This window comes from Maniola hyperantus, chromosome 25, assembly GCF_902806685.2.
Source record: "Maniola hyperantus chromosome 25, iAphHyp1.2, whole genome shotgun sequence".
Taxonomy (NCBI): Eukaryota; Metazoa; Arthropoda; class Insecta; order Lepidoptera; family Nymphalidae; genus Maniola; species Maniola hyperantus.
This window is the reverse complement of record NC_048560.1, coordinates 5,869,513-5,895,478: the sequence shown is the minus strand read 5'-3', so window position 1 is coordinate 5,895,478 and position 25,966 is coordinate 5,869,513. Positions and strand designations below refer to the sequence as shown.

General features: G+C 38.5%; 1 protein-coding gene across 2 annotated transcripts in view; it reads right to left on the bottom strand.

Moving 5' to 3' along the window:
* LOC117993854 (tyrosine-protein kinase-like otk) overlaps positions 1 to 25,966 on the bottom strand; it is an 88,130-nt gene that overhangs the window by 40,977 nt on the left and 21,187 nt on the right. The window contains exon 2 of one of the 2 annotated variants that reach the window (XM_034981730.2): positions 8,621 to 8,647. In XM_034981730.2, coding sequence (XP_034837621.1) covers positions 8,621 to 8,647 — 27 coding nt within the window. Of the gene's footprint in view, positions 1 to 3,747; positions 3,766 to 8,620; positions 8,648 to 25,966 lie in introns of those variants that run through there. The other variant, XM_069507169.1, reaches the window with a different exon arrangement.

Genomic DNA, 25,966 nt, shown 5'->3' with positions numbered 1-25,966 from the left:
ATTAAGACCTGTTAATTTAGTTTAGTTTAGAGATTGTGTACAGGAGAATCGGCACCATTATTATGTAGTAATGGAAACAAACATTGTAATTCGTGTGATACGATACGGTCGTTATCAAAACCCTATTATGCGTCCCGGGAGAAATTTCCATAATGCGACCGGGATGTGGCGAATGGCAATGTTTCTTTGATATTTCTATTTTTTTTCTGTATTTATGCGATGTAAGGTTAGTGATTAAGAATAAAGTGGCGCCGATTCTCTTGTCTTTCTCTAAACTAAAATTGGACTATCTGCATCTTTTTCTTTTTAATATTACTAAAAAGGGACGGAACATGAATTTTACATTTAAAGACTCTCTTTTGCTATCATCAGTAACGGCATAGTTTATTATTTAAATCTATATGTGTATATATGTCTATGTAGTCTTATGTATGTCTATTATACTTTATTTGTATGTATTAGTGTATTAACAATATGTATTTTATATTCTTATTATATGGTTTAGTTTATTTAGCTATTGGTATTTAGGTTTATTTTACACCACCTCCCATTGTCCATTTGTTCGTTTTTTCCCTAGCGTTAAGGTTGTCTGGAAGAGATCGCTATTTAGCGATAAGACCGCCTTTTTGTACCTACTTATTAAGATTTCTTTTTGTAACCTGTCATTTGTGTTTCTGTGGTGCAATAAAGTATATACATACATACATACTCTAATTTTTAGTGCACGCTACAAAAAACAACAAGCTCGCGACTGGCAGCTAATGTCACGAGGTTTGACAGCTCCAAATTAAATTTAAAACTGTCAAACCACAGATATTTCCAGATATGCAACTAGCGTGGCGCCCTCAGTCCCTCTCGCTCAAGCTACTTACCGAGGTACTTACTTGTGAAATGTTATCCCGTCTATTTTACGTTCGCTTCAGCTATTGTAGCCTAGTATACTGCAACCCACAATTGCACAATATCTTCAAAAACAACAAAACAAATCAATTATTTCTTTAAAATACTTGAGTCAACATAACCTCACTACACGCGTTGTTTGCCAAATACTCACGTACAAATACATTTTGGCAAACAAAAAAATGTGGCCACGGTGATAAGGACAAAACATAATCATTTTGTCACGTTCTAATAAGAGCTTAAATGCATTTAGCTATCTCGCTCTAACAGTAAGTGTCACAATAGGGCTACTTCTAAGTCCTTGTTCTGAGTGTCAAACTGTATCTGTCCTTTTCTAAATGCAGTAAGAAGAGGGTGCGAATACTCTAAAATTTAGGTGTGCACAGAATCAGTACCAATTATCAATCCAATCCAGTATTTTTGAGAGTGAATCGTGAACAAGGCTTGTAGAATTTTGGAATTTTCTATTGCACTCAAAAAAGTTACAAGTAGGTAAGTACTAGAACCAGATTGCTAGTGCAGGATAAAACTTTAAAAAAAATACATGGCCTCTCGTCCAACTATAAAATCCCGAAAGCTATCGAAAAATAGTTCGACAAACAAAAGAATCTAGCCGTACATACAATTCTCGGTATGCAACCTTTCAAAAGTTTAGAATTCAAATAGAGCACGAAAAATACGTTCGGAAACCTAATCCACTAACGAATCGACTGTAAAAAAAACAACATGGCGCGCTCTTATCAATTATTCGTGAAATTTTCGCGACGGGCAACACAATGGGCCATCAGTCCGGACAAAAACTGGCAACACTAACATTCCGCGGACAATGGGTCGTGGAAAAACTTAAAATGTTCGCGAATACGCAAGCGGCCGTGTCCGCCATGTTTAGATTTTTACCTGAGGTCCTATACTAGAATAACTTTTGTTAGGTAGGTACTAAGCTTTGCCTGAGACTTCGTCCACGATATGTTTGTAAATTTGTAGTTTACTGATGTCTGCGTCTTCGTTCGCGAGGATATTGGCTTTTTAAATCCCATGGGAACTTGTACGGTACATAATGGGAGTTGTGCGTTGATAGATTACTCCTTCAGTCACCTTTTTTATACCATAGATACTAGATGATGCCCGCGACTTTATTTAGATTTTTTTTAATATCATATTAATATTTGATTTTCCGGGGTAAAAAAGCCTATGTCGGTCCTCGGGATGTTAGCTAACTCTGTACCAAATTTCATCAAAATCAGTTAAATTGTTAGGCCGTGAAAAGCTACTAGACAAGACAGACAGACACACTTTCGCATTTATAATAATTTTAGTTTGGATATTAAATTCGAATTTAGATTTCCGAAGCCTATTTTATCCAAACAATCTATTTTAATGAATAAATTAGTTCGCTTTCAGTTCACTCACAGCTAACATAAATTAAAAATTCATTCAACTAATCGAATTTCAGCCATGTTGGATTAACTGTAATCGACTTACTAAAACCTGGTCGTAAATTAAATATTCAATTAGTCAAATGTTCCGTACACAACGTTAAATAGTTAATTCGGATTTAAATGTTAATCTACCAAAGCCTGATTATCAAATCAACTGCGGGCAATCGTAGCGAGCTGTACTTTTTTTTTAAAAGAATATTAGCCATGTTAAACGACTAATATTCCCCTTTCCCCTCCAACTAAGCGTCAAGCTTGTGCTAGGAGTAGGTACGACAATAGTGCAACGGGCGGGGTTAGAACCGTCACCTTTTTCGGTTTTCAGTCAGTTGAGTGTTGAGCTATTGAGGCTCAACTTAGTTCGCGACAGGTATGAGGTGACTCGTTGAGGAGCTTGATTGACGATGACATTTGCAAAAGAACAAAAACGACCGACATAGCTCATAGGATTAGTAAGGCAAAGTGGCAATGGGCAGAACCGACGGCTGTGGGATCGCGTACCGGTAAGCGCATTGTGGGACGACCTCCAGCTCGATGAACCGATGACCTGAAGAAGGTGGCGGGGAGATGAGGAAGGCCTAACCGTGTTAGGTCGCGCGATTTTGAAAAGGCCTATGCCCACCAGTGGACGCATACAGGCTGATGGATTGGTTTTCTGAAGCTTGGGAATGAGTTGCTTAAGAGCCTTGTGATAGTTCTTTTAAGTTAAAGTGATTTTGTAAAGTGGTGATAATAAAAAGAATACCCGGCTGAGTTTGTTGTGGGCTCTTCTCAGACCTGGGCGCGTTTGGAACCCTCGTAGCTTTAAAAATTATCACCACTATCTATATCATCATCTTAGAAATGCAAACAGACTATCAAAAAGCGTAATTTGTTTACCTACTTTGAATAAACGTTTTGACTTTTGATTAGTATGTTATACTAGGTTAATTAATACCCGCTACTTTGTCCATGTAGTTTAGATCTCTCTCTCTCTGTGCGTCGTATCCTCGTTGCTGAGGGTCGTGACCCCTTTCCATTAATCACATCATGATAGGAGTTTTCTTGCGATAATAATGCGGTGGGCTCCCAGCGAAGGATCTCAAAGGCGGCGGATGCGAAAGGCCGCATACAACTAACGACTGACTGAAGAACGAGATTTCGCCTTTTACCGCCGTACTCATAGTCGCTTAATCGTTACTTAAACGAGACAGAGCTATATCTCTCACATAAATCTGTCTCGTTTTAGCTTAATCTTAAGTAACGATTAGCGACTCTGAGTACGGCGGTTAGGTTCTTAAAGTCACTATCAGATGTAAGTAATAATAACCGGGATCAACGGCATAAAATGTTTATTTTTTCCATACAAAGCTTTGATATCGCTTTTGCGAATGCACCAATTTTTATGAAAACAAAAAATATTTGTACCTACTTCAAATTAGAGCATTTTCTTTTCTGCATTTTGAAGAGTTCATATTTTAATCCTTGTAGCTCGTATCAGAAGTATACAACCAAACACCACATCAAAAGTGACCTAAATCGAAAAAATATTTGATCATAAACAACTTGAAATATCTCATTCATCGTCGTTAAAATATCAGTTCCTCAAAACCGTTATCGAAATTAAAAATAAAACGCGAGAATTTAGTGATCTAACAAAGAATTTGTAGTCGGAAACGTTTCTAAATTTCAAACAATACATCATCATAAGCGACCTAAATCGAAATAATCTGACGATAAACTCCAAAGCTCGTCTTAAGTCTGAACCAAAATATACTCAAAACATTTTGAAATATCAAAAACTAGCTGATACCCGCGTGGAATTAAGTTTTTTAAAAATCCCGTGGGAACTCTTTAATTTTCCGGAATAAAAAGTAGCATAAAAGTAGCTCTCTATGTCTTTATCTATACCCATGCAAAAAATCACGTCAATCCGTTGCACCGTGCACCGTTGCGACGTGATTAAAGGACAAACCAACAAACCAACAAACAAACACACTTTCGCATTTATACTGATTGGCAGTCAGTGGGGATTGTCGACAGAAGTGAAAACTTAAAACTATGAAATAATAGCGGTTTTTAGCATTTTAAAATTAATTTTAGTATCAAAATCGGTCAAGTGAGAGTCGGGCTCGCACATGAACGGTTCCGAACCATCGTACAAGAAATAACTATTTTAAAATTCTTAGTATTTGTTGTTATAGCGCGGCGGCAACAGCAATACACGTTTTGTGAAAATTTTAACTTTCTATCTTCGGGTACGGAACCCTGAAAACTAAAATTTCAGTTTTTACATTTTTCGACATTTCGAGCACTATTATCATTAACATGTCGGTAACGCAATCTTGAAGTATCAAGCAGACCCATCCCAAAATCGCCTAAAAAGGTTTCAGTTCAAAGTTCAAACACATAAGAACGTTGCTTTCCCACCATCTTGCCTTTTGCCTCTTGCCCCTTTTGCCCGTCTCCATGCTCAGAGTTTCTCTACTACATTTCAAAAATAATAATGAACACATGCAAGGAGAAGAAAGTGAAAACAAAAGCATGAAATCCTATCCTCGAGTAGATGAAAAGAAATCGTTATCATCCCAGACTGATTCAACTGGGCTTTTGCTATTCCGTTTCCTATCCCTTTTTAATCTGTCACCAATCAGCCGTGCATTAATATGCAATCGGCATTCGAAAGGAATCCCTCATAATACGTCTGGTATAACGCGTCTACATATATGCCAACTTCTGATGCATATGTAAAGTGTATGTACAGATGTGGCGAATTTTCCACCAAACTAGGTGGAAGGAAGGAAGATTCCGATTCTCGGTAGGAAATATTGTACATCGAGCTTTAGAAAGAGATAGCGGTTTCGTAGAGCGTTGTCTCCGTCGTTGAGACCGCGAAACCGTCATATAGGTATGAGTGACAGAGACAACGCTCTACAAATCCGAAATTTCATTCTAAAAGTTGATGTGTAATATTTCTTGCCGGCGACTGTATGTATTATGCTAACAAAAGATATATATTTACAACTACTGAGGTAATAAATCTAACGACATGAGAAAGAATCGGCGTTAACAAACAAAGTTGTAAATTGGAATTGTTTAAACTTTCAACTCTCTACCTAGGTATTAAGGTTCACGAGATACAACCCGCTGACAGACGGACGGACGGACGGCCGACAGCGGAGGCTTAGTAATACGATCCCGTTGGCACCCTTCGGGTATGGAAGTCTAAATATCAAACAAAAATTTCCAAGTTGGAACTTAGGCACCCAACATGTTGGGACGTCTGTAGACGCTGTTCAATGGGTGCGAGGCGGGTGCTTACAAGAGAGCGCTCTGTATTCATGGATGGAGGCGACGATGCGAGGCACTAGACTAGTCGATGACGGTGACTTTAGTGATGTGAATGTGTAGGTGATTAAAAAAAAATCATTTGAAATTCTCAATAGCCTAAACTAACGAATAATTGCGAAGCTGAACCATAAGGTTTGAAGAAACTAAAGTCTTGGGGTCCCGAGGTGCTGAAATGGTGGTGTTGCATCGAAAAGCGCAGTGTTCGTAGACCACCTATTATGCTCTACTAGCTGATGCCCACGACTTCGTACGCGTGGATTTAGATCTTGAAAATCTCGTGGGAACTCTTTGATTTTCCGAGATAAAAAGTAGCATAATATGTCACTAGGTCTTTAACTATACCCATGCAAAAAATCGGTTGCTCCGTGGCGACGTGATTGAAGGACAGACAAACAAACAAACTCACTTCCGCATTTATAATAAGGGTACTGATAGGTACTATCACAAGAATATAAAATACAGGATATACTTAAAAACAAAGGGCTCATTTCGTCCATGCTTATGCATGAAATAACTCATTTAAATGAACGAGTCAAAAAATAACTTTATGATTTTTCGAATGTTTCTACGTCAAATACACATCCCTAGAGACGAAAATAAAGCCCGCCCACTTGATGACTCCTTCGCAACACGCATTGAAACACTATACAACACTAAGATACACTAACGACACTATGGAGACACAAACAACACTAAGAAACACTATGGTATAAAATGTTAACACTACTATTCAGAGGTTACAAAACTTTTCGTTGAATTACTTTTTCTTCTAATTAAGATAGTTTTAATTATATCTTTTAATCTTTTAATGTAATACTAGAGTTATTCGTGAGTTTTTTGAGTGGCTCTTGACTCTCGACACTTGAGTTTTGTATGGCGTTTTGAGTTTTTGTGTCTGATTCATTCATTAACTATATTTATTTTAATTAGTAAACCTCTTTTGATTTTTTAGACTAAATTTTAAACTTTATAAGATTAACACTTTATAGTACCCGGAGAGTATTTATTTTATGTTTAAAGGCAGACTGGTTTTTTTTGTTCAGTTAATTTTGTGTTATAACGTGAATCTCTACCTATGTAAATTTATCTTCTGCTATATACTCCCTTTCTTTTAGGGTTCCGTCCGTATCGCAGAGAAAAAAGGAACCCTAATAGGACCACTTCGTTGCCTGTCTGTCTGTCATGTCAAGACCCGTCAAAGGAATTAGATCCCTACCCTATAGCACTTCCCGTTGACATAGAATCCTGGGAAGGTAGCTGTCTTATAGCACAAGTAAAGGCAAAAATCCGAAAACCGTGAATTTGTGGTTACATCACATAAAAATTATTTCTTGTACGATGGTACGGAATCCTTCGCGTTCGAGTCCGACTCGCGCTAGATCGGTTTTTTTTGTAACACGGATGTGGAAATCATTGTTTGTCGAACCCGAGACCGCAGGCTTTGTCGTGTCCACCGTGTTTCCACCAAATATTCAAAATACCTATTTGTTCAATGCATTGGTTTGTTTCTTTCTTGCTTTATTTTGACTGACTTATGCCCGCGAATGAATGATATGAATAAAATTTAAACCCCTTGAGGGTTGAATTTTCGAAAATCCTTTTGTGTCTCAACTCTCAAGGGGTTAAAATAGGGGTTTAAATTTAATTCAAGTCTACGTCATAATCTTATCCTTTCAGCCCGATTCATCCAGTAGTTTCAGCTGTGCGTTGATAGATCAGTCAGTCAGTTAGCTTTTCCTTTTATATATTTCGGCCCAAGACTACGTCAGCGTGGATTAGGGTACCTAAGTATTTTAAAAATATTATCTAAAGGTCGATGTACAATATTTCTTGCCGCCTACTGTATGTTTAAAAGACCGTCCGTCGCGTCGTTTAGAAGTTCTTATAACTTAAAGGGGCCCTAATTTCATTAACGTGTCTCAAATGCCTCACAAAGTAGGTACCTACACACCAAAGACAAAGGTCGCCGCCGGTCAAAACCATATGCTTTGAACTTCGAGTGCGTTAATCTTTATTATTTAGAGAAGGTGATTCACATTCTGCTCGTGCGGACTCTTAAAACATTGATATATAGGAGGAATTTACCTTCGTACAATATTTAGACAGTTATCGATTTATATCTTCACTATAGCTGATGCCCGCGACTTCGTCCTCGTGGATTTAGGTTTTTGAAAATTCCGTGGGAACTCTGTGATTTTCCGAGATAAAAAGTAGCCTATGTCACTTTCCAGGTCTTTATCTATACCCATGCTAAAAATCACGTCAATCCGCTGCACCTTTGCGACGTGATTGAAGGACAAACCAACACACTTTCACATTTATATTAAGGGTACTGATATCATCAGTGGTTGCATTTGACGAATCAAAAGTAAGTAGGCACAGTACGTGGCAGAAAATAATTTACATCGACTATTAGAAAGAGGTTTGTTTATTTGAATAAAAATCTTTCTATTTCTATTTTTTTTTTAAATAACAAGACAAAGCCAGAGTGAATTGGAATGAGGAAACTCTTGGTTTGATCCTGAATCGACGATATGTCAAATATAGGTGATCAAAGAAAAATAGGGCTATCTAGCGTCAAAAGTACTAACATTTGACACCTGCCAATGACGTCGAAGCCTCGACGTTTTGTTACAAGTTCCCTAACTGTCGTGAACTGTGACAAAGCATTGATTGTTCGGTGTTCGGGCTTCCAGGTTAGCCCGCTATCATCTTAGACTGCATCATCACTTACCACCAGGTGAGATTGCAGTCAAGGGCTAACTTGTATCTGAATAATAATAAAATAATAATAAAACTACTTTTGTCGTAACTTGTACACTATAAACTTCCATTTGAATGTCTCCTAATCCAGGCTGGGAAGCTACAAACCGTCTCCAGGTATAATAAAATTTACATTTTTATTGAAAACTTTACGAAACCTATCCATACATGCAAGGAATTTGCAAGCTTACCTTCCAATCCCATAACAAGTTGTAACCCTGAAACAAAAAAAAAACTGTTATTTTATCGAAAAATTTTCTAACGGGTTACATACCACGATTAATTTAATGTTTTTATTTGTCGATATTTCAAATGCACGGGCCGTGGGCACGACGCGACTGCGGTGCTGCGAGATGAAATTCGAGCTGTCAAGGGCAGTAGCGAACTACCCTCTTTCTTGTTCTTTTCGCTGGAACTATGGATTTTATGTAGATACTTATTGTAATTTAAAACACCAATCTTTACTTATAATAAAAAAGTTATAACTGGATAGAATAAAAGGATTGGTCAAGTGCGAGTCAGACTCGCACACGAAGGATTCCGTACTATCGTAAGAAATAAACACTTAATGTTTTTTTTTTTAATTTTCATCGCGGCTATATTTATATTTTTGATATATTTTGTTGTTATAGTGGCAATAGAAATAAATACACATTCTGGGCAGATTTCAATTTTCTACCTAGTACGGTTCACGAGATACAGTCCGCTGACAGACAGACGGACAGCGTAGGCTTAGTAACCCAACCCTAAATAAAAAGGACATTTAAAAATCCTAATGGAAACTTCAAATTACTTACTTGATTTGATTATATTATTTCATTTAAATAAAAAGCACTAGAGTCTTCCCTCCCTCTTCAGGAAAGTGTATAATATAATGAAAAGCTGTCAACATTAACAATATTACTTTGCTCCGCAGAATCTTTTGATCCGTTTTATTAAATGGCAGGAAACAACAGGATAAAAGCATTTCCGTTGATGAGGTTACATACTCACACTTTTACTCTATAGGTAGGGATTTGTTTCATTCTGTTTTACTTATTAATAGATCTGAATTGGTCCAAAAAGAGAGAAATCTCTTTGTGGGCGACGCTGAATACAGGCCTCAGTCCATTACGAAAAGGGTTGAAATAAGTAGGTAGCCCAAGATATCTGTGAGGACACAGTATCGGCACGCCTATTCACTGGTCTATTCTGCTTATTCAGAACAAAATGAGGCTTCTATCGGGAAACAAAACGTGAATGGGTGAGTGCGATATGGGGCAGGAACCGAAAGACCCGAAGCCCCTCGTAACGAGATGCCCCGCAGCCACGGATGACACATCCCAAGCGGTGTATGGAGTAAACATTAAACACGGAAATGATGAATTGAAAGCTGTGATTTTTTTTCTTACGACGGAGTTTTAGCGCACTGGATCGTAACAATTACTATAATAATAATCATCATCAACCGGTAGATGGCCACTTCAGGACATAGATCTCTTTATTTCATTTTATTTATCCATTTACTCGCCAACTTTATATATTCTATGCCACTGACGTTTAGGTAATATTTAAAAGGCGGTCACTGAAAATCAGCGTTGGGGCATCGTAGCTCAGATATTTGCTCTAGAGGTTTGTGTCTGAGGGGCCCGACGTCTCAACACAAGCTGAGTGGCCTACCTGTTCGAGGTGTTGCACTGCTGTACAGGACGATATTGCCTACACCATGTACCACCTATATACCTCGAATAAACATTATTCTATTCTATTCTATTCTCTTGTAGGGACTTTCACACGCCACGATCCTGCGCCGCCTGAATCCAGCGGTTCCTTGCGACTCGTCCGTCCACCTAGTGTGACGCGCCGCGTCGCTACGACGGTACCGATGGCGCTTCGGCCGTTGTCGGCGGTAGCCGAGCTTGGGCGAAGGGGGGCGCGCTGGCGTGTGGGACGTCAGTCTGATCGAGCGCACGTGACAGTTTGTTTATTCCGTTAAGAAATTATTGTAATGATTTGTATAAGTACAGAGTGTGACACAATTAATTATTGTAAATACAGAGATTCTCCTGTAATACAGTGTGTGATTCAATATTCAGAAGTGGGATTATGTAAATAGGACCCAAAAATGAAGTGATCAACGGATAACAAAGAAAGTGAAGAAAATAATTGAGAAGTTTTTCTCGACTACCTACGTTTGATCCTGACAATAATGTAACGTGAATAGAACGCGGAAAACTGGCTGGATACAATTCATTAAATGGAAAGACTACGAAAAATAGTGATAATACAAACTCCCTTGGCGGGCCAATCACCGTTATGGTTTAATCGTTTAGTTGAGTGATTTTACTCGAAGAAATGAAAGTCTTTGTGTGTGAAGGTGTTTCCTAGAAGTTCTAAATACGCTGATATGTTCAAATAGTTAGATGCTAGAAAGAAGGGTTTATTACTAGATTTACAAGAAATAGATAACGGCAGATACAATGTTAAAAGGAATTTGCCGGTGATTCTGTACCAGCCATGGGTCAAAACAGTTTAATCGACAGATTAACAGATATGACACTGCAGCCGTAGTGACACACTTAAGGCCTCCAGCTGATGTGAACATACTTTAGGTCAATCTGTAATTATTTCAAAGGGAATTCTGAAATACAAATAATGATGGTGTGTGTACGACACTAAAGTTTTAAATCTTGTCAAGTATTTTGCTGTACCGGCAACTTTATGAACTGGAACAACTGGCGACCTCAGAGTTTATTAACATGGACAATAGGATGTATTATGGCAGAAAGGCGAATTAATTACACGTGCTGTACCATGTAAACTGGCGAAGACAAGACAGCAGGGGTCGAGGGTGACGAGTTGAGTCCTTTTCGGGCCGAGAAAACTAAGGTGCGTAATTTTTTTATTTCATTTAATCTGTCTGTTGGCCTTGAGCTTCTGTTTTCTGTATCTGAATTATCTGTCTGTTCTGATTCTGACTAATCTGAAATTCTGTTCGGAATTCGGATGCTGATCCGATACCGATACTGATGCGATACCGGATCTTATCAGATATCACTCTGATCTGATACTGATCCTGATGTGATACCAGATATTATTCGATATCGTTCTGACCTGATACTGATTCTGATGCGATACTGGTTATTATCCGATATCGTTCTGACCTGGTACTGATTCTGATTTCTGATGCAATACCGGATATTATCCGATATCGTTCTGACCTGATACTGATTCTGATGCGATACTGGTCATTATCCGATATCCTGCTGACCTGATACTGATTCTGATGCAATACCGGATATTATCCGATATCGTTCTGACCTGATACTGATTCTGATGCGATACTGGTCATTATCCGATATCCTGCTGACCTGATACTGATTCTGATGCAATACCGGATATTATCCGATATCGTTCTGACCTGATTCTGATTCTGATGCGATACTGGTTATTATCCGATATCGTTCTGACCTGGTACTGATTCTGATTTCTGATGCAATACCGGATATTATCCGATATCGTTCTGACCTGATACTGATTCTGATGCGATACTGGTTATTATCCGATATCGTGCTGACCTGATACTGATTCTGATGCAATACCGGATATTACTCGATATCGTTCTGACCTGATACTGATTCTGGTGCAATACCGAGTGTTATCCGATGTCGTTCTGACCTGATACTGATTCTGATATGATACTGCATATTATCCGATATCATTCTAATCTGATACTAATTCTGATGCAATACTGGATATTATCCGATATCCTTCCGACCTATTCTGACTAATTATGATGCTATGCCGATCCAGATCCGATACCGATTCTGTTCTGATACTGATAACTACCTGATACCGACACTGATGCGATACTGGATTTAATCCTATATCATTCTGATCTAATATTGACTCTTGATAATATATCGCTCCTGATCCAATACCGATTCTGATCTGATACTGATTCCTATACGATACCGATACTGATGTGATACTGGATATAATCCGACATCGTTATGATCTGATGCTGACTATGACACGATACAAATCCTGATCCAATACCAAATCTGATCTGAAACTGATTCCTATCCGATACCGATACTGATGCGATATCGATACTAATGCGATACTGGATACAATCAGATATCGTTAAGATCTGATACTGACTATGATGCAATACCGATACAGTTTCGACACCGATTCTGATCTGATACTGATTCAGATGCGATACCGATCCTGATCCGATATCGATTCTTATCTGATGCCGATTTTATCCGGAACCAATCCTCATACCAACCGGTTCTAATCTTTTCCCTCTCCTGTTCTGTCACCTCAGATTCCGATTCTGATTCCAATTCTGTTTCTGATGCTGATTTTATTTATTCTTTATTTATTTGCATTCATGTTTTACATCATAAAATATATAATATTACAATATTACAACATGAAGCCCCGTCAGGACATTGCAAAATATAAAATTTGTACATTTATTTTATCTGATTCTGCCTCAGACACGAAACACATATTTATGAAACTGAAACTAATCGCTTTCAACTTCGACTCATGCTATTTATTATGCTGTTTAGTTACATTCTGTTTTATGAACTGTGTATTACGTGTACCTATTGTCTGAAAATTTTAGATTCTGATTCTGATACCATGATGCTGTAGATTTTATTTTCTATCTCAGTTTGAACCTTATTTGGTATTTTTTTGAACTGATTTTACCAGAACAGACTGCAGAACATTTCAAAAAACAATTTTCTACTTCATAGAGAAATACGTATTTAAATAAATATAATATGACCTAGCACTAGAACAGATGGTTGCATACCTTCGAGCTCGCAAGGTTGTGAATCAGAATTCTCCGAATTCAAAATTGGTGAATAAGCATGACAGAATCAGTGTAGACTATGAATTGCTTCTGGAATATGGAGATTGTTTCGCGGCTGACACGAAAGATCTTGGACCAAATAATTTATACGAAATGAAAAGTGAATTGACTTCTCCGACACCAGTCTTTCGCAAAACATATAGGCTTGCTAAGACCGAACTGCATATAGTGCGGGCTAAGGTTAAGGTTCTGTGAATAATAAGATCAGGAATAATTAATGTATTGTAGATAAACTTTTCCTCACCGGTTATCTTAGTTAAGAAGAAGAAAAGAAAATATATATATTCCACGAGCGCAGTTATTCAACTCAAACTCAAATCCTTTATTCAAATTGAGTATTATTGTAGTTAACAGACTTTGTGATTGTCAATTGCTGAATTTGCAATACAATGGTGTAGTGGTGGATTACATGAACTTAAAACTAAAGCTGTGAGGGTTCCAAACGCGCCTAGGTCTAAGAAGAGCCCACAGGAAACTCAGCCAGCATGTGTCAGCTGTATGCTGCGAATGCAATTATATGTGCCGTACTAAACATTCCATTGATTTGGTATTTCTAAATTGTATTGTATTATATTTGATGATGAATTTAGTTATGAGTGCCACGATGGAACTATGTATGTTGTTTGACAACCTTGGCTAAGAATGCCACAATGAAATTGAATCTTAAGATTTTGATATTGAGTTTAAGATTTTGCTATGGAGTTTAAGATTTTTTTTAATATTGAGGGTAAAGAGCTGAAATTTTGTACTGGAACTGGTTTTGGCATTGTATAATCTTAAGTATGAAACAGAAATACATACGATTACGAATGCGAGTGAAATTGGTATTGTAAGTATTCTCTTACAAAGATAGCCCAGGTGTAGACTTATTAAAACGCTTCAGAATCTACATAACTGGAGTCACATTTCTGACATAATATCAAAGACATAACTGATTGTTTAGCTGTGCCAAACGAGACTTAGTACTAAGAATTGTACGTTAGTGGTTCCAGATTCAGGATTATGTTATGGAGGTGAATCTTAGGCTAGAAACTAGTATAAAATATGTCGATGCACTACATCGGAATCCAATTTCTAGGATCTCAGCTGTGATAAATGCTGAATACTGATTTCTGTTAGCCCAGCTCCAAGATGGAAAACTTCAGTCCATCTATAATCAAATTTGAACTGAAAAAACATTAATGTCGTTATTTTGTCAGAGATTTGCATGTGTCAGAGAGACGCATTTAAGGGAATACATTAAATAGTGAACGATTTGCCGTGCCTAAGGATGCTCGATGGTGATTCAGATGAAGATGTTTCATGATGCCGCCGTAGGTCGTGTTGGGCTAAGACTGCTAAGAGATACTATACATACTACTGTTAGATAAGACCGACCACTGTTTTTACCGCATGACAAGTATTATAAAGATAATATGTGAGTGCCTGTTTAAAGTAGTTGTTTGAGAAAGAGAAGTTATGGTAAAACGTTTAGCAGAATATACCCATATAACTGAATAATATCTCCAACCAAAGGCTTTCTGTATCCAATCGATATTTTAAAGCTTTCTGTACAACGCATAGGATTCATCACACGTTATTGCTGCTCCACGGGCCAACGATCAAGCTGAACGACTAAACAGGAGGCCATTAGATGCGATAAGAGCTAGTGCTCAGGAACCAACATTATGGGACAGCGCAGCTCCTGAATTAGTTATCTGAATCAATCAAACTGTTTAAGATACGACAAAATTCACGCCATATTATGAATTCATGTTCACCCAAAAGGAGAATTTAGTTCCGGAAATGAGAAACTCTGCAGAAGACAGCACCTCAAAAAGGAACAGTGCGAGTAAAATATGAGGAAGCAACAGCTGTATATAAGGACTAAATGTAATGAAGACAGGAAAGAAGCAGGAAAGGAAGGAAACAATAGAGAATATGATTTGTGGCATAATCATTCCGCTAATTCCGATACTGGGGTCAATCACAAGATAGATCAAATTTATGTTACGACATACAAAGTAACGCAGGTTAGGTAATTCTAGGATGATCGATATCAATTTCAGAGTGTAAAAGGAATGAAAGGCTACAACATGTTTGTAGCGGTAGCTGCTTCTGATACATTACTGTCATGCAAAAGCAAAGATTCTGATAGTGAAGCAGACATTGTAGATACCTACGCAAGATCTTATAGATCTTCTGGAAATTTGGATATCTGACTTTCAGTCTGATCTGGTCAAATCTATTCAATTACATAATAATTTAAGCATTGTATTCTCCACTAATACACGTTGTGAATACCCTGGTGGTATTCACTTTGCAGGATGGCCGATGTGACGCGCCGCGTCGCTACGACGGTACCGATGGCGCTTCGGCCGTTGTCGGCGGTAGCCGAGCTTGGGCGAAGGGGGGCGCGCTGGCGTGTGGGACGTCAGTCTGATCGAGCGCACGTGACAGTTTGTTTATTCCGTTAAGAAATTATTGTAATGATTTGTATAAGTACAGAGTGTGACACAATTAATTATTGTAAATACAGAGATTCTCCTGTAATACAGTGTGTGATTCAATACTAGTGAGGGGAGGGGCAGTCTTCCAACGCTGCGCCTTCCGGTGCGAGGTCGCCATTCCAGCACCTGGGGCCTCGGTTGGCCAACGTCTCGGTTTTCCGAACTATGTCCATTGCCCATTGCCACTTCAGCTTCGCAACACGTTGAGCTATTTTTCTGATTTGATCACGTAGAGAAACTCCAAGCATAGTTCTCTCCATCCCGCCAGCAGGCACAATAATAATCTTCTAGATATTTTTTTTATTTTATTATAGCCTTTTTGTTCCTTAATAATGGTTCTTACACTTATTAACACACACTTTTATTTATGTCTATAGTTTGTTATTATTTATATGTATTATTTGATTTAACTATATATATATTTTATTCAATATTAATACTATATAATATTAAGTATTTTTATTTATTAAGGACCTCTCTATGAGTGTAGGCCTCCTCCATTTTTTTCCACAATTTTCTGTCTATAGCTTTATAGACAGAAAATTGTGATATATATAAAAGGAAAAGGTGTCTGACTGACTGACTGATCTATGAACGCACAGCTCAAACTGCTGGACGGATCGTTGCTACCGAAGTCACAACACAATTCCAGCACATGTCGGCTCGTGTAATGAGTTGCGCAACACTGGTCGAGGGTTTAGAGGCGATTCGTTAGCCGCTAGGCGCTTTAATTGCTAGGGCTGATACAAACACAGACGATTTGCGACAATAATAGTGAGAGAGAATAATATGTGAAGTAAATGATAGATAAGTTAAGGTGGCTTCTTACGCGCATCTCCATCCATACAAACGCATTACGCCTATTAAATTTGATTTCCTTTGAAAAATCTCTATTTTAGGGCAAATTTTGAGGCAACTTCTGCGTAAATCGAATATATTCACTCCAGTTGCGCATCTTAAAAAAAAATAGTCCCGAATAAACTAAAATTGCCCTTTAAAGACGATTACCGAAAATTATTTGCATTTTGTAAAATTATACCAATTCACGAAAAAATAGAACTAACATTATTAACGGAACATTACTTTGCCTCAAATTTTAGAAAAGTGCAGAAAGTGCACTCCACTCGCAGAAATAATAATGTGAAACTGCAATTACCTAAATATAATAACCTATGTTCCGTACTGGAACAGAATATAATATTTTAAAGTCAACATAATTTGGAGGATTTATTTCTAGCAAATTTATCTAATATTTATTTTCGTAATTGTTCATTGGGTTGGTTTGTCGAGCGCCCCCTAGCGCCGATGCAACGCATGCGAATGCGTCCTTCTGATTGGCGATTCGGCGCCATCATATCTCTCAGATCGACTGCAATAATCGATAAGCACGCGTTCCAGTGCAAAACAAATTAATTTCTGGAATCTGGACTCAATCGATGTGTTGTGATTGTGATTTAACTGAAACCAGTGACCACTTTCTTTTCAAGACAATATATATGTGAAAAATAGGGTGCTATCGACACAGAAGACCTGGGCCCAGGGTGTTATGCTGCAGCTGGCGCAAAGGGTAAGTGCTCGGTATATCATTCCCTATTGAACATATATTTTTTGGTGCCTCGAACCGCATTATAAACCTCCAGGTTGTGTTTTCTAGAAATACTTTGTGTTCTTTCCGTAAACTATCAATCCCCACGCGTTCGAATTCGGTGCATTTTGTTACCTACGCAATATGGCCGACGCCGCAGCGTTTGATATTTATGAAAGAGAAATAATTATTTCGGAGCTACGAAGGACACTAGATCTAGTTTCCGATGAAGAACAGTTTCGTGCGCGATTACCTGACTTAACCGCTCAACATCGGAAATTTATAAAAATTCAAACTAAAATCGAGAGAACTTTAATGAAGGCAAAGTGTTTTGATAAAAATGAACAACTAGACATTCGCAATGAATTTAATGACTGTTACTTTGAAATTTTAAAACACTCAAATAAATTAAAAAAAACGGATGAGGAGCGTAGACGATCTAGCATCTATTTACAACGCCCATCATTTTCTAGTGCCCATTTCGATAAACTACCAAAACTTCCCCTGCCATCATTTTCGGGTGAATCAACCGATTGGCAGTCTTACTACGATCTTTATTGTTCCTTAATACACGACAACCTTGCCTACACGGAAGTGGAAAAATTCCGATACCTATTACTTACTTTAAAGGGTGAACCGTATAACTTAATAAAATCTATTCCTATAACGGAAGATAATTATACAATTGCCGTTGATACTTTGGTGTCTCGTTACGACAATAAACGAGTTATCGCATCAAAACACATAAATAAAATTCTGGATTTGAAACCATGTTCAGAAAAAATATCTTGCCTTCGGGAATTGTTAAATATCTATCAAGAAAATATAAAGGCATTAGAGACGATGCAATTTCCCGTAAAACATTGGAGTTTTATATTGCTTAATTTATTATTACGAAAAATTCCGCATTCCGTGCGAAAACGTTTTGAACTTTCGTTGGCTAGTCCATCTGAAATTCCAAACGTTTATATTCTCATTCAATTTCTTGAACGCGAACTCGCTGCGTGTGAAATTACGGGTCAATCAAAATTTATCGATAACCTAGTAGGTAGCTCACAAGCGCGCGGTAATGCCGCCGTCGCCTCCGCTGGCCGACCCACCGTGCCTGTGACTCACACGAGTCGCATCGCGCGCGGTTCGTATCCCGCTAACGTTAATGAGTCCGCTAGCCAATCGCAACCTTATGCGCATAATAATAAGGTCTGTATTTGTTGCGGTGACTTTCATCACCTATATAAATGTAAAAAGTTTTTAGATCTTTCTCCACAAGATCGATATGCATTTGTACAAGGAAAAAACGTCTGTGAAAATTGCCTATCTCTGGAACACGAAAGGAAAAACTGTAAGAGTAGCTTTGTTTGTAAGCACTGTTTTAATCGTCACAGTAGTGCGATTTGTTTATCTCAAAAAAAACCCACTGTTTCGACAGCTGTCGGTGTTACACCCGACGATAACAATGCTTCTATGGAGGAATGCAATACCGGCTCCTCGCTCCCGGTTGCCGCTAATTGTGATTCTGAATATTATGAAGACAATACCGGCGATATAAATGCTTGCTCCACGGCTTCTAAGGGTCGCTCTCATATCGTATTGCTATCAACTGCACTCGTCAACGTGCGTGTTGACGGCATCGACCGCGGGACCGTTCGCTGTATGCTCGACACGGGTAGTCAGGGGACGTTTATCACTGAAGCTGGCGCGCAGCGGTTGGGTCTATCGCGACGGACAATAAACGTACCGGTATTCGGTATTGGAGATGACCAACCTGTCTTTCCACGGGGGATAGTCTCGTTCAATATCACCCCTAGAAATCAAAACAAACCAGTCATACCAATTGATGCAATGATATTACCAAAACTTATTTCACAAATGCCTAGTGTACCTTTACCTAATACTGAGTGGGCACATATCAAAAATCTTACCTTGGCAGATCCTAACTTTCATACCCCCCAACCAGTGGAGGTAATCTTGGGTGCAGATGTACTATCAGAAATCCTACTAGGCAACACTATCTCGGGTCCACCTGGTACGCCGATAGCTATAAATAGTGTATTCGGCTACTTGTTGTTAGGAAAACTCTCCTTCGATTCCATCCCCCCGCGGGCATGTGTTAGTTCATGTTCAAGCAATATTCATGCTTGCTTGAGCTCCTTTAATAACGACAATTACTTACAGCGATTTTGGGAGCTTGAATCGTTCCCTGAACAACGGTCCATGACACGAGAGGAAAGTATGTGTGAAGACCTATATAAAAATACTTTCACTCGGGACAAAACAGGGCAGTACGTAGTGGCTTTGCCATTCAAACCTGACGCACCACGTCTTGGTAACTCGCGCGATACAGCCCTTGCGAGGTTGCGAAAATTAGAATATCGATTAGAACGCAACCCACAATTGAAACTTGCATATCACGCGTGTTTACAGGAATATTTAGACTCAAATCATATGGAGCTAGTAAATGATACTACTACGTCAGATCGAACATATTATATCCCTCATCATTGCGTATTCAAAGACTCCAGCACAACACGCACTAGAATTGTGTTCGATGCCGGCAGCAAGTCCAGCAATGGTCTGGCGCTTAATGATGTTTTACTAACTGGTCCCAAACTTCACCCAGACATCATAGATGTACTTTTAAAATTTCGACTTCACAGAATCGCCTTTACAGCGGATATCAAACAAATGTATCGCTATATCTTAGTTCGTGAATCAGATCGTGACTTCCAACGGATTCTATGGCGATTCGGTCCTGAACAATCTATATGTGAGTATCGCCTACGTACAGTCACGTTTGGAGTTAATGCATCGCCGTATCTTGCTTTGCGTACTATACAGCAACTCGCAAACGACGAAGCAGACCGCTTCCCTATTGGGTCAAGGGTTTTAAATAATGACGTGTTCGTTGATGATGTTGTCTCAGGTGAGAACACCGTTGAAAAGGCTCTCATATTACAAACCGAATTAATTCAACTGTGTAAGTCAGCCGGTTTTGAATTACGCAAATGGCATAGCAACACACCAGCCATAGTCGCCACTGCCCAGCCCTCTGACTCTCATGGCGAGCGGCCTGAAATCGTGTCTATTGCAGGCATGGAAAACGATACCACCACCAAGGTGCTAGGATTACAGTGGGATCCCAATGCGGATATTTTCACCTTTAGCATAAAGGCTTCGTCCCGGCAGTGCACTAAAAGAAACATACTTTCTCAAATAGCAAAAATCTACGATCCAATGGGCTGGCTCTCTCCTATAACGTTATATGCTAAACATTTAATGCAACTGCTTTGGCTATCAGGCGTAGGGTGGGACGATAGTCTGCCTATCGATATCTCTGATTCTTGGTTAAACTTTCTTAATCAGTTGGAAGCCCTATCCAACGTGTCTATCCCACGCCACGTTCTTACTGGCGTGAATAATGTAATCCACTTACATGGCTTTTCAGATGCCTCTGAAAAGGCATATTCGGCGTGTGTTTATTTGCGTTACATTGATGAACTCGGTAAAGTTCACATCTTTCTCTTACTCGGTAAAACGCGAGTCGCCTCCTTAAAACCACGACTGACAATCCCGCGTCTTGAATTAATGGCTGCCTTACTCTTATCGAAACTTATCGATAAGATCGTTCATTTGTACAGCGGTCGTATTAATTTTGAGAATATCTATGCGTGGTCAGATTCATCCATTGTGTTAGCATGGTTACGTTCATCACCTCACGAATGGAAAACGTTTGTCTCAAATCGCACGAGCGAAATACTAAGCCACGTCCCGGCTAGTTGTTGGCGTCACGTGCCGTCAGCTGACAACCCCGCAGACTGTGCGTCACGCGGTATGTTACCAGAAACCTTTGTGCAACACACTTTATGGTTTCAAGGACCCACATGGCTCTCGATGGATGAGTCCTTTTGGCCTGTAACAAAAGTTATAAGCAATACAAGCGAGGAAAAACGTAACTTACCTGTCGCCTTGAATACGGTATCTACGATCACACAGTCTGAAGATCTTGATTTATTTTCAAGATTTTCCTCTTTGGGAAAATTAGTACGTGTAGTAGCACTTGTGTTCCGGTTTTACCATAAATGTAAAAAAAATAAAGATTCGTTTTCCAATCATGTATCTGTTCCGGAGTTTAAATTTGCTTTGAGCCGTCTGATCAAAATTGTTCAAACAACGACCTTTAGTGATGATATTATTAAAATATCAAAAGGACATTGTCCTTCCAATACATTAAAACGTTTAAATCCTTTCTTAGATGATAATAAATGCTTACGTGTCGGCGGACGACTGCATAAATCTTTACTAGCTTACAACTCGAAACATCAATTGATTCTACCAAAGAAACACGTATTTACTGACTTATTAATTGATGATGCACATAACGTGCTTTTGCATGCTGGTCCTCAAACGGTGCAGTATTTCCTATATCAAAATTATTGGATACTATCTAGCAGAGATGCGATTCGCCGGCGAATACATCAATGCGTTAAATGCTTTCGTGCGCGCCCGGTGCGACCTCAGCCTCCCATGGGTACATTGCCCGCTTCACGCGTGAGACCCGAACGTCCATTTCTTAAAACTTCCGTTGACTACGCGGGTCCCTTCTATGTGCGCGCTAACAAGGTCCGTAATGCAAAAATAATTAAATGCTATGTCGCCGTCTTTGTATGCATGTCCGTTAAGGCCGTACATTTAGAAATAGTTTCCGAACTAACTACAGATGCGTTTCTAGCTGCGTTACGCCGTATGACGTCACGTCGCGGAATTTGTAAGGACGTATTTTCTGATGGGGGAAAAAATTTCGTTGGATGTAACAACTTACTAAGAGATTTGTACGATTTTTTGCGTTCAGATTCTGTCCAAAATGAATTGAATAATAAAACCCTACAACAGGGTATCACGTGGCACTTCCAACCCCCATATAGCCCCCATTTCGGTGGAATTTTCGAAAGTGGAGTTAAAAGCTTTAAACATCACTTGCATCGCGTCGTAGGCACACGAACTCAGACGTATGATGAAATGCATACTCTTCTGTGTCAAATTGAGGCCGTACTGAACTCGCGTCCTCTTTGCATATTAAGTGCGGATTCCGCAGATCCCTTGCCACTAACGCCAGGACACTTCCTTATAGGTGAACCCCTCACTGCCATTCCTGATGTTTCACTGATAGATGTCCCACCTAACAGGCTTACGCGATGGCGTTGGGTACAGCAAGCTGTCCAACATTTCTGGAAACGTTGGAGCCGCGAATATTTGCATGAGATTCAACAGCGTAACAAGTGGTTTCATAATAACGGCCCTCCTATTCGTGAAGGCACTGTTGTCGTAGTATGTGACGATAATTTGCCTCCTTTGCAATGGCGCCTGGCTCGAGTTCACGCCCTTCATCCTGGATTGGACGGTGTGACGCGAGTTGTAACGTTGAAATACGGCAACGGCCTTTTCAAACGTCCTGTCGTTAAAATTTGCCCTCTACCTGAGCAATAATTCAATTTTCCCAAAATTATTTTAAAATTAAATTTAAAACATATACTTATTTAGTTTTAACCTTTATTTTTATTAAGTTCATTAGTTTTGTTAAGTTTAGTTATAAAGTTAGTTAAAAGATCTACGTTCTTTTAAGGCGAGCGGCATGTTCCGTACTGGAACAGAATATAATATTTTAAAGTCAACATAATTTGGAGGATTTATTTCTAGCAAATTTATCTAATATTTATTTTCGTAATTGTTCATTGGGTTGGTTTGTCGAGCGCCCCCTAGCGCCGATGCAACGCATGCGAATGCGTCCTTCTGATTGGCGATTCGGCGCCATCATATCTCTCAGATCGACTGCAATAATCGATAAGCACGCGTTCCAGTGCAAAACAAATTAATTTCTGGAATCTGGACTCAATCGATGTGTTGTGATTGTGATTTAACTGAAACCAGTGACCACTTTCTTTTCAAGACAATATATATGTGAAAAATAGGGTGCTATCGACACAGAAGACCTGGGCCCAGGGTGTTATGCTGCAGCTGGCGCAAAGGGTAAGTGCTCGGTATATCATTCCCTATTGAACAACCTATATGGGAAAAGAACGCTAAACTATGTTATACCTAACCTAATCAATCAATTACCCCAACCTTTGAGAGACACTATTACAGAAAAAAAATTAAAATCCAAAATAAAAAAATTCTATCTACAATTAACACTAACTACTTACTCATAACGAACTTAACAATTTAGTCATGTACTATCGACTTAGTTATGTCGATGGTGTATGACTGAGTACACTACTACACCTACGTAGTTAGTGTACATTAACTACATCTACACATTTCACTTGAAATAAGCTACACTAACCCTACACTACACTAAGCTACACTAAGCTACACATCAGCAAAATAATTATAACATATATACATTGAACTTAAATTAATAATGTAATCACCCTGTACCAGTTAAAATATAATACACGAAGTAGTGTGAGTGAGCGTCTTACGCTCGTGGTATGTTACTACTCCGCTGTGATATTTAATAATGAACGTTTTCTTACCTACCTACATTATATAAATGATTGTGTTTTTTACCTATTATGTATATTAAGTCTAAAATACTTTTTAATGTATAGTAAGTTTAAAATAACCCACATTTAGCTTAATGTTGTTAGTTTATATTAAGTAATTGTTAGTTAGCTGTTAAGTATTGAGTATAACAATAAATTAATGTTACGTGTAGGTACCTATCGACTGTCGACGGCACTGGTGTACGGAAAAACTTATTTAAAGTTTATGAATGCACCAAACTTGTTGTAACCTGCAAATATTCTTCTTTAATAAATAAATAAATACAAATACAAAAAAAAATAAACTATATATAAGAAACCAGAAAATTGGAAAATTAGGTATCAATTTCATGCCACACTTTAATTTGTAATCATTTCAGTCGAATAGGTATCTAATCGCTTAACTTTTGGTCTTTCGACTTACCGCGTAATGCGTCGAACGCAAAAAGTTCTTTGTAAATTAGTCGAATCGAAACTGAAGTCGAACGACTTGTTCGAAATATTGTTTACTAGCTCGATTATTATTATCAGTCGAACAACCAAGGTTGACAAAGTAGCCTATGTCACTCTCCAGATCTTTTTCTATACCCATACAAAAAATCAAGTCAATGCGTTGCACCGTTGCGACGTGATTGAAGGACAAACCAACAAACAGACACTCTTTCGCATTTATAATAAGGGTACTGATTATTTTTCTCACTTGTGACAACCCTACCGCCACGTTACATTCGGGCGGGTGGAGCTTGAGTGGTCGGAGGTTGTCGCGCGCTTTATATTATTTTATAACATTTTAATGGCGGTGCTTAAATATTAGTTATGTGAATAAAATGCAACATTTTAAACCTCACTGCCAAGTATGGAGGAGTGTATTTTTTAAATATAATTACTTAAAATAAAAGTTGTTGACGTTTTCTTCACATTAAATTACAATTTTAATAAGCAGGTACTTTGTGTGTTAGTGCGCGCATCACGCTAGGCTGACTGAACCAATTTTGATGGGAATTACACAATCCATACTAATATGGATATTTTGGTGTGGAGACCTTGGGGCCGTGGGGCCCGGGGGCTCGAGCTCTTTTTGAAGAAATTGCGAAAAGAGTTATCGAGTCAACCGGGGACCCGAGAGCTGGCAGCTACCTTGGCCAAAGAATTAGTTTGGCCATCCAAAGGGGTAATGCTGCCAGCATCTTGGGTACAATGCCTCGCTGCGGTGGTCTCGATGAGGTTTTAGATTTAATTTAATTTATTTTAGTTTTAATTTAATATTGTTTTCTTTTTTTTTAGATTTAAGTTTATTAATAGTTTATTTGTTTCCATCTTCAAGTAATTATTAAATAATTAAAAGTGATTACCACTGTGATATTGGATTAATTTTGTACAATATATAATAAATAATATGGATATTTTATTTTTATTTATTTATTTACACTTTATTGCACACAACACAAGGTAAACATTGAAAAAACACAATACAGGATCTTAATCTAATTTTCTACCTGTGAGAACCTAATATTAGCTTCTAGTTATTTAATTTTTAAGATTTTAATAGGTTAATTTAAGCTGTTGGTTTTCCAAATAAAATATTATAAATGTTAAAGTCCGTCTGTCTGTCCGTCTGTCAGCTTGCCTGCCTTTCACGGCCCATTCGTTCAACCGATTTTGACGAAATTTGGTACAGCGATAGCTTGCATCCCGGGGAAGGACATAGGCTACTTTATATCCAGGAAAATAAAAAAGTTCCCACGGGATTTTTAAAATCCTAAATTCACGCGGACGAAGTCGCGGGCATCATCTAGTCAAAAATAAATCACAAAGTAAAAGTCGTATGTAACTAATTCTACATTAGGGCTCCAAACGCGCTCTGGTCTGAGAAGAGGCCCACAACAAACCCAGCCGGATTTATCACATCGCTACGTCAGAGAACTGAAAACCATAGCAATAATTCTTTCTTTCTTTCATGAATAAAGACTTGGCCTGAAAAGCTTAGTCCTTACATGACGAACCTTACTTTAAAACCAAGATTTTCTTTTTTCCTCAACATTTCTCACTAA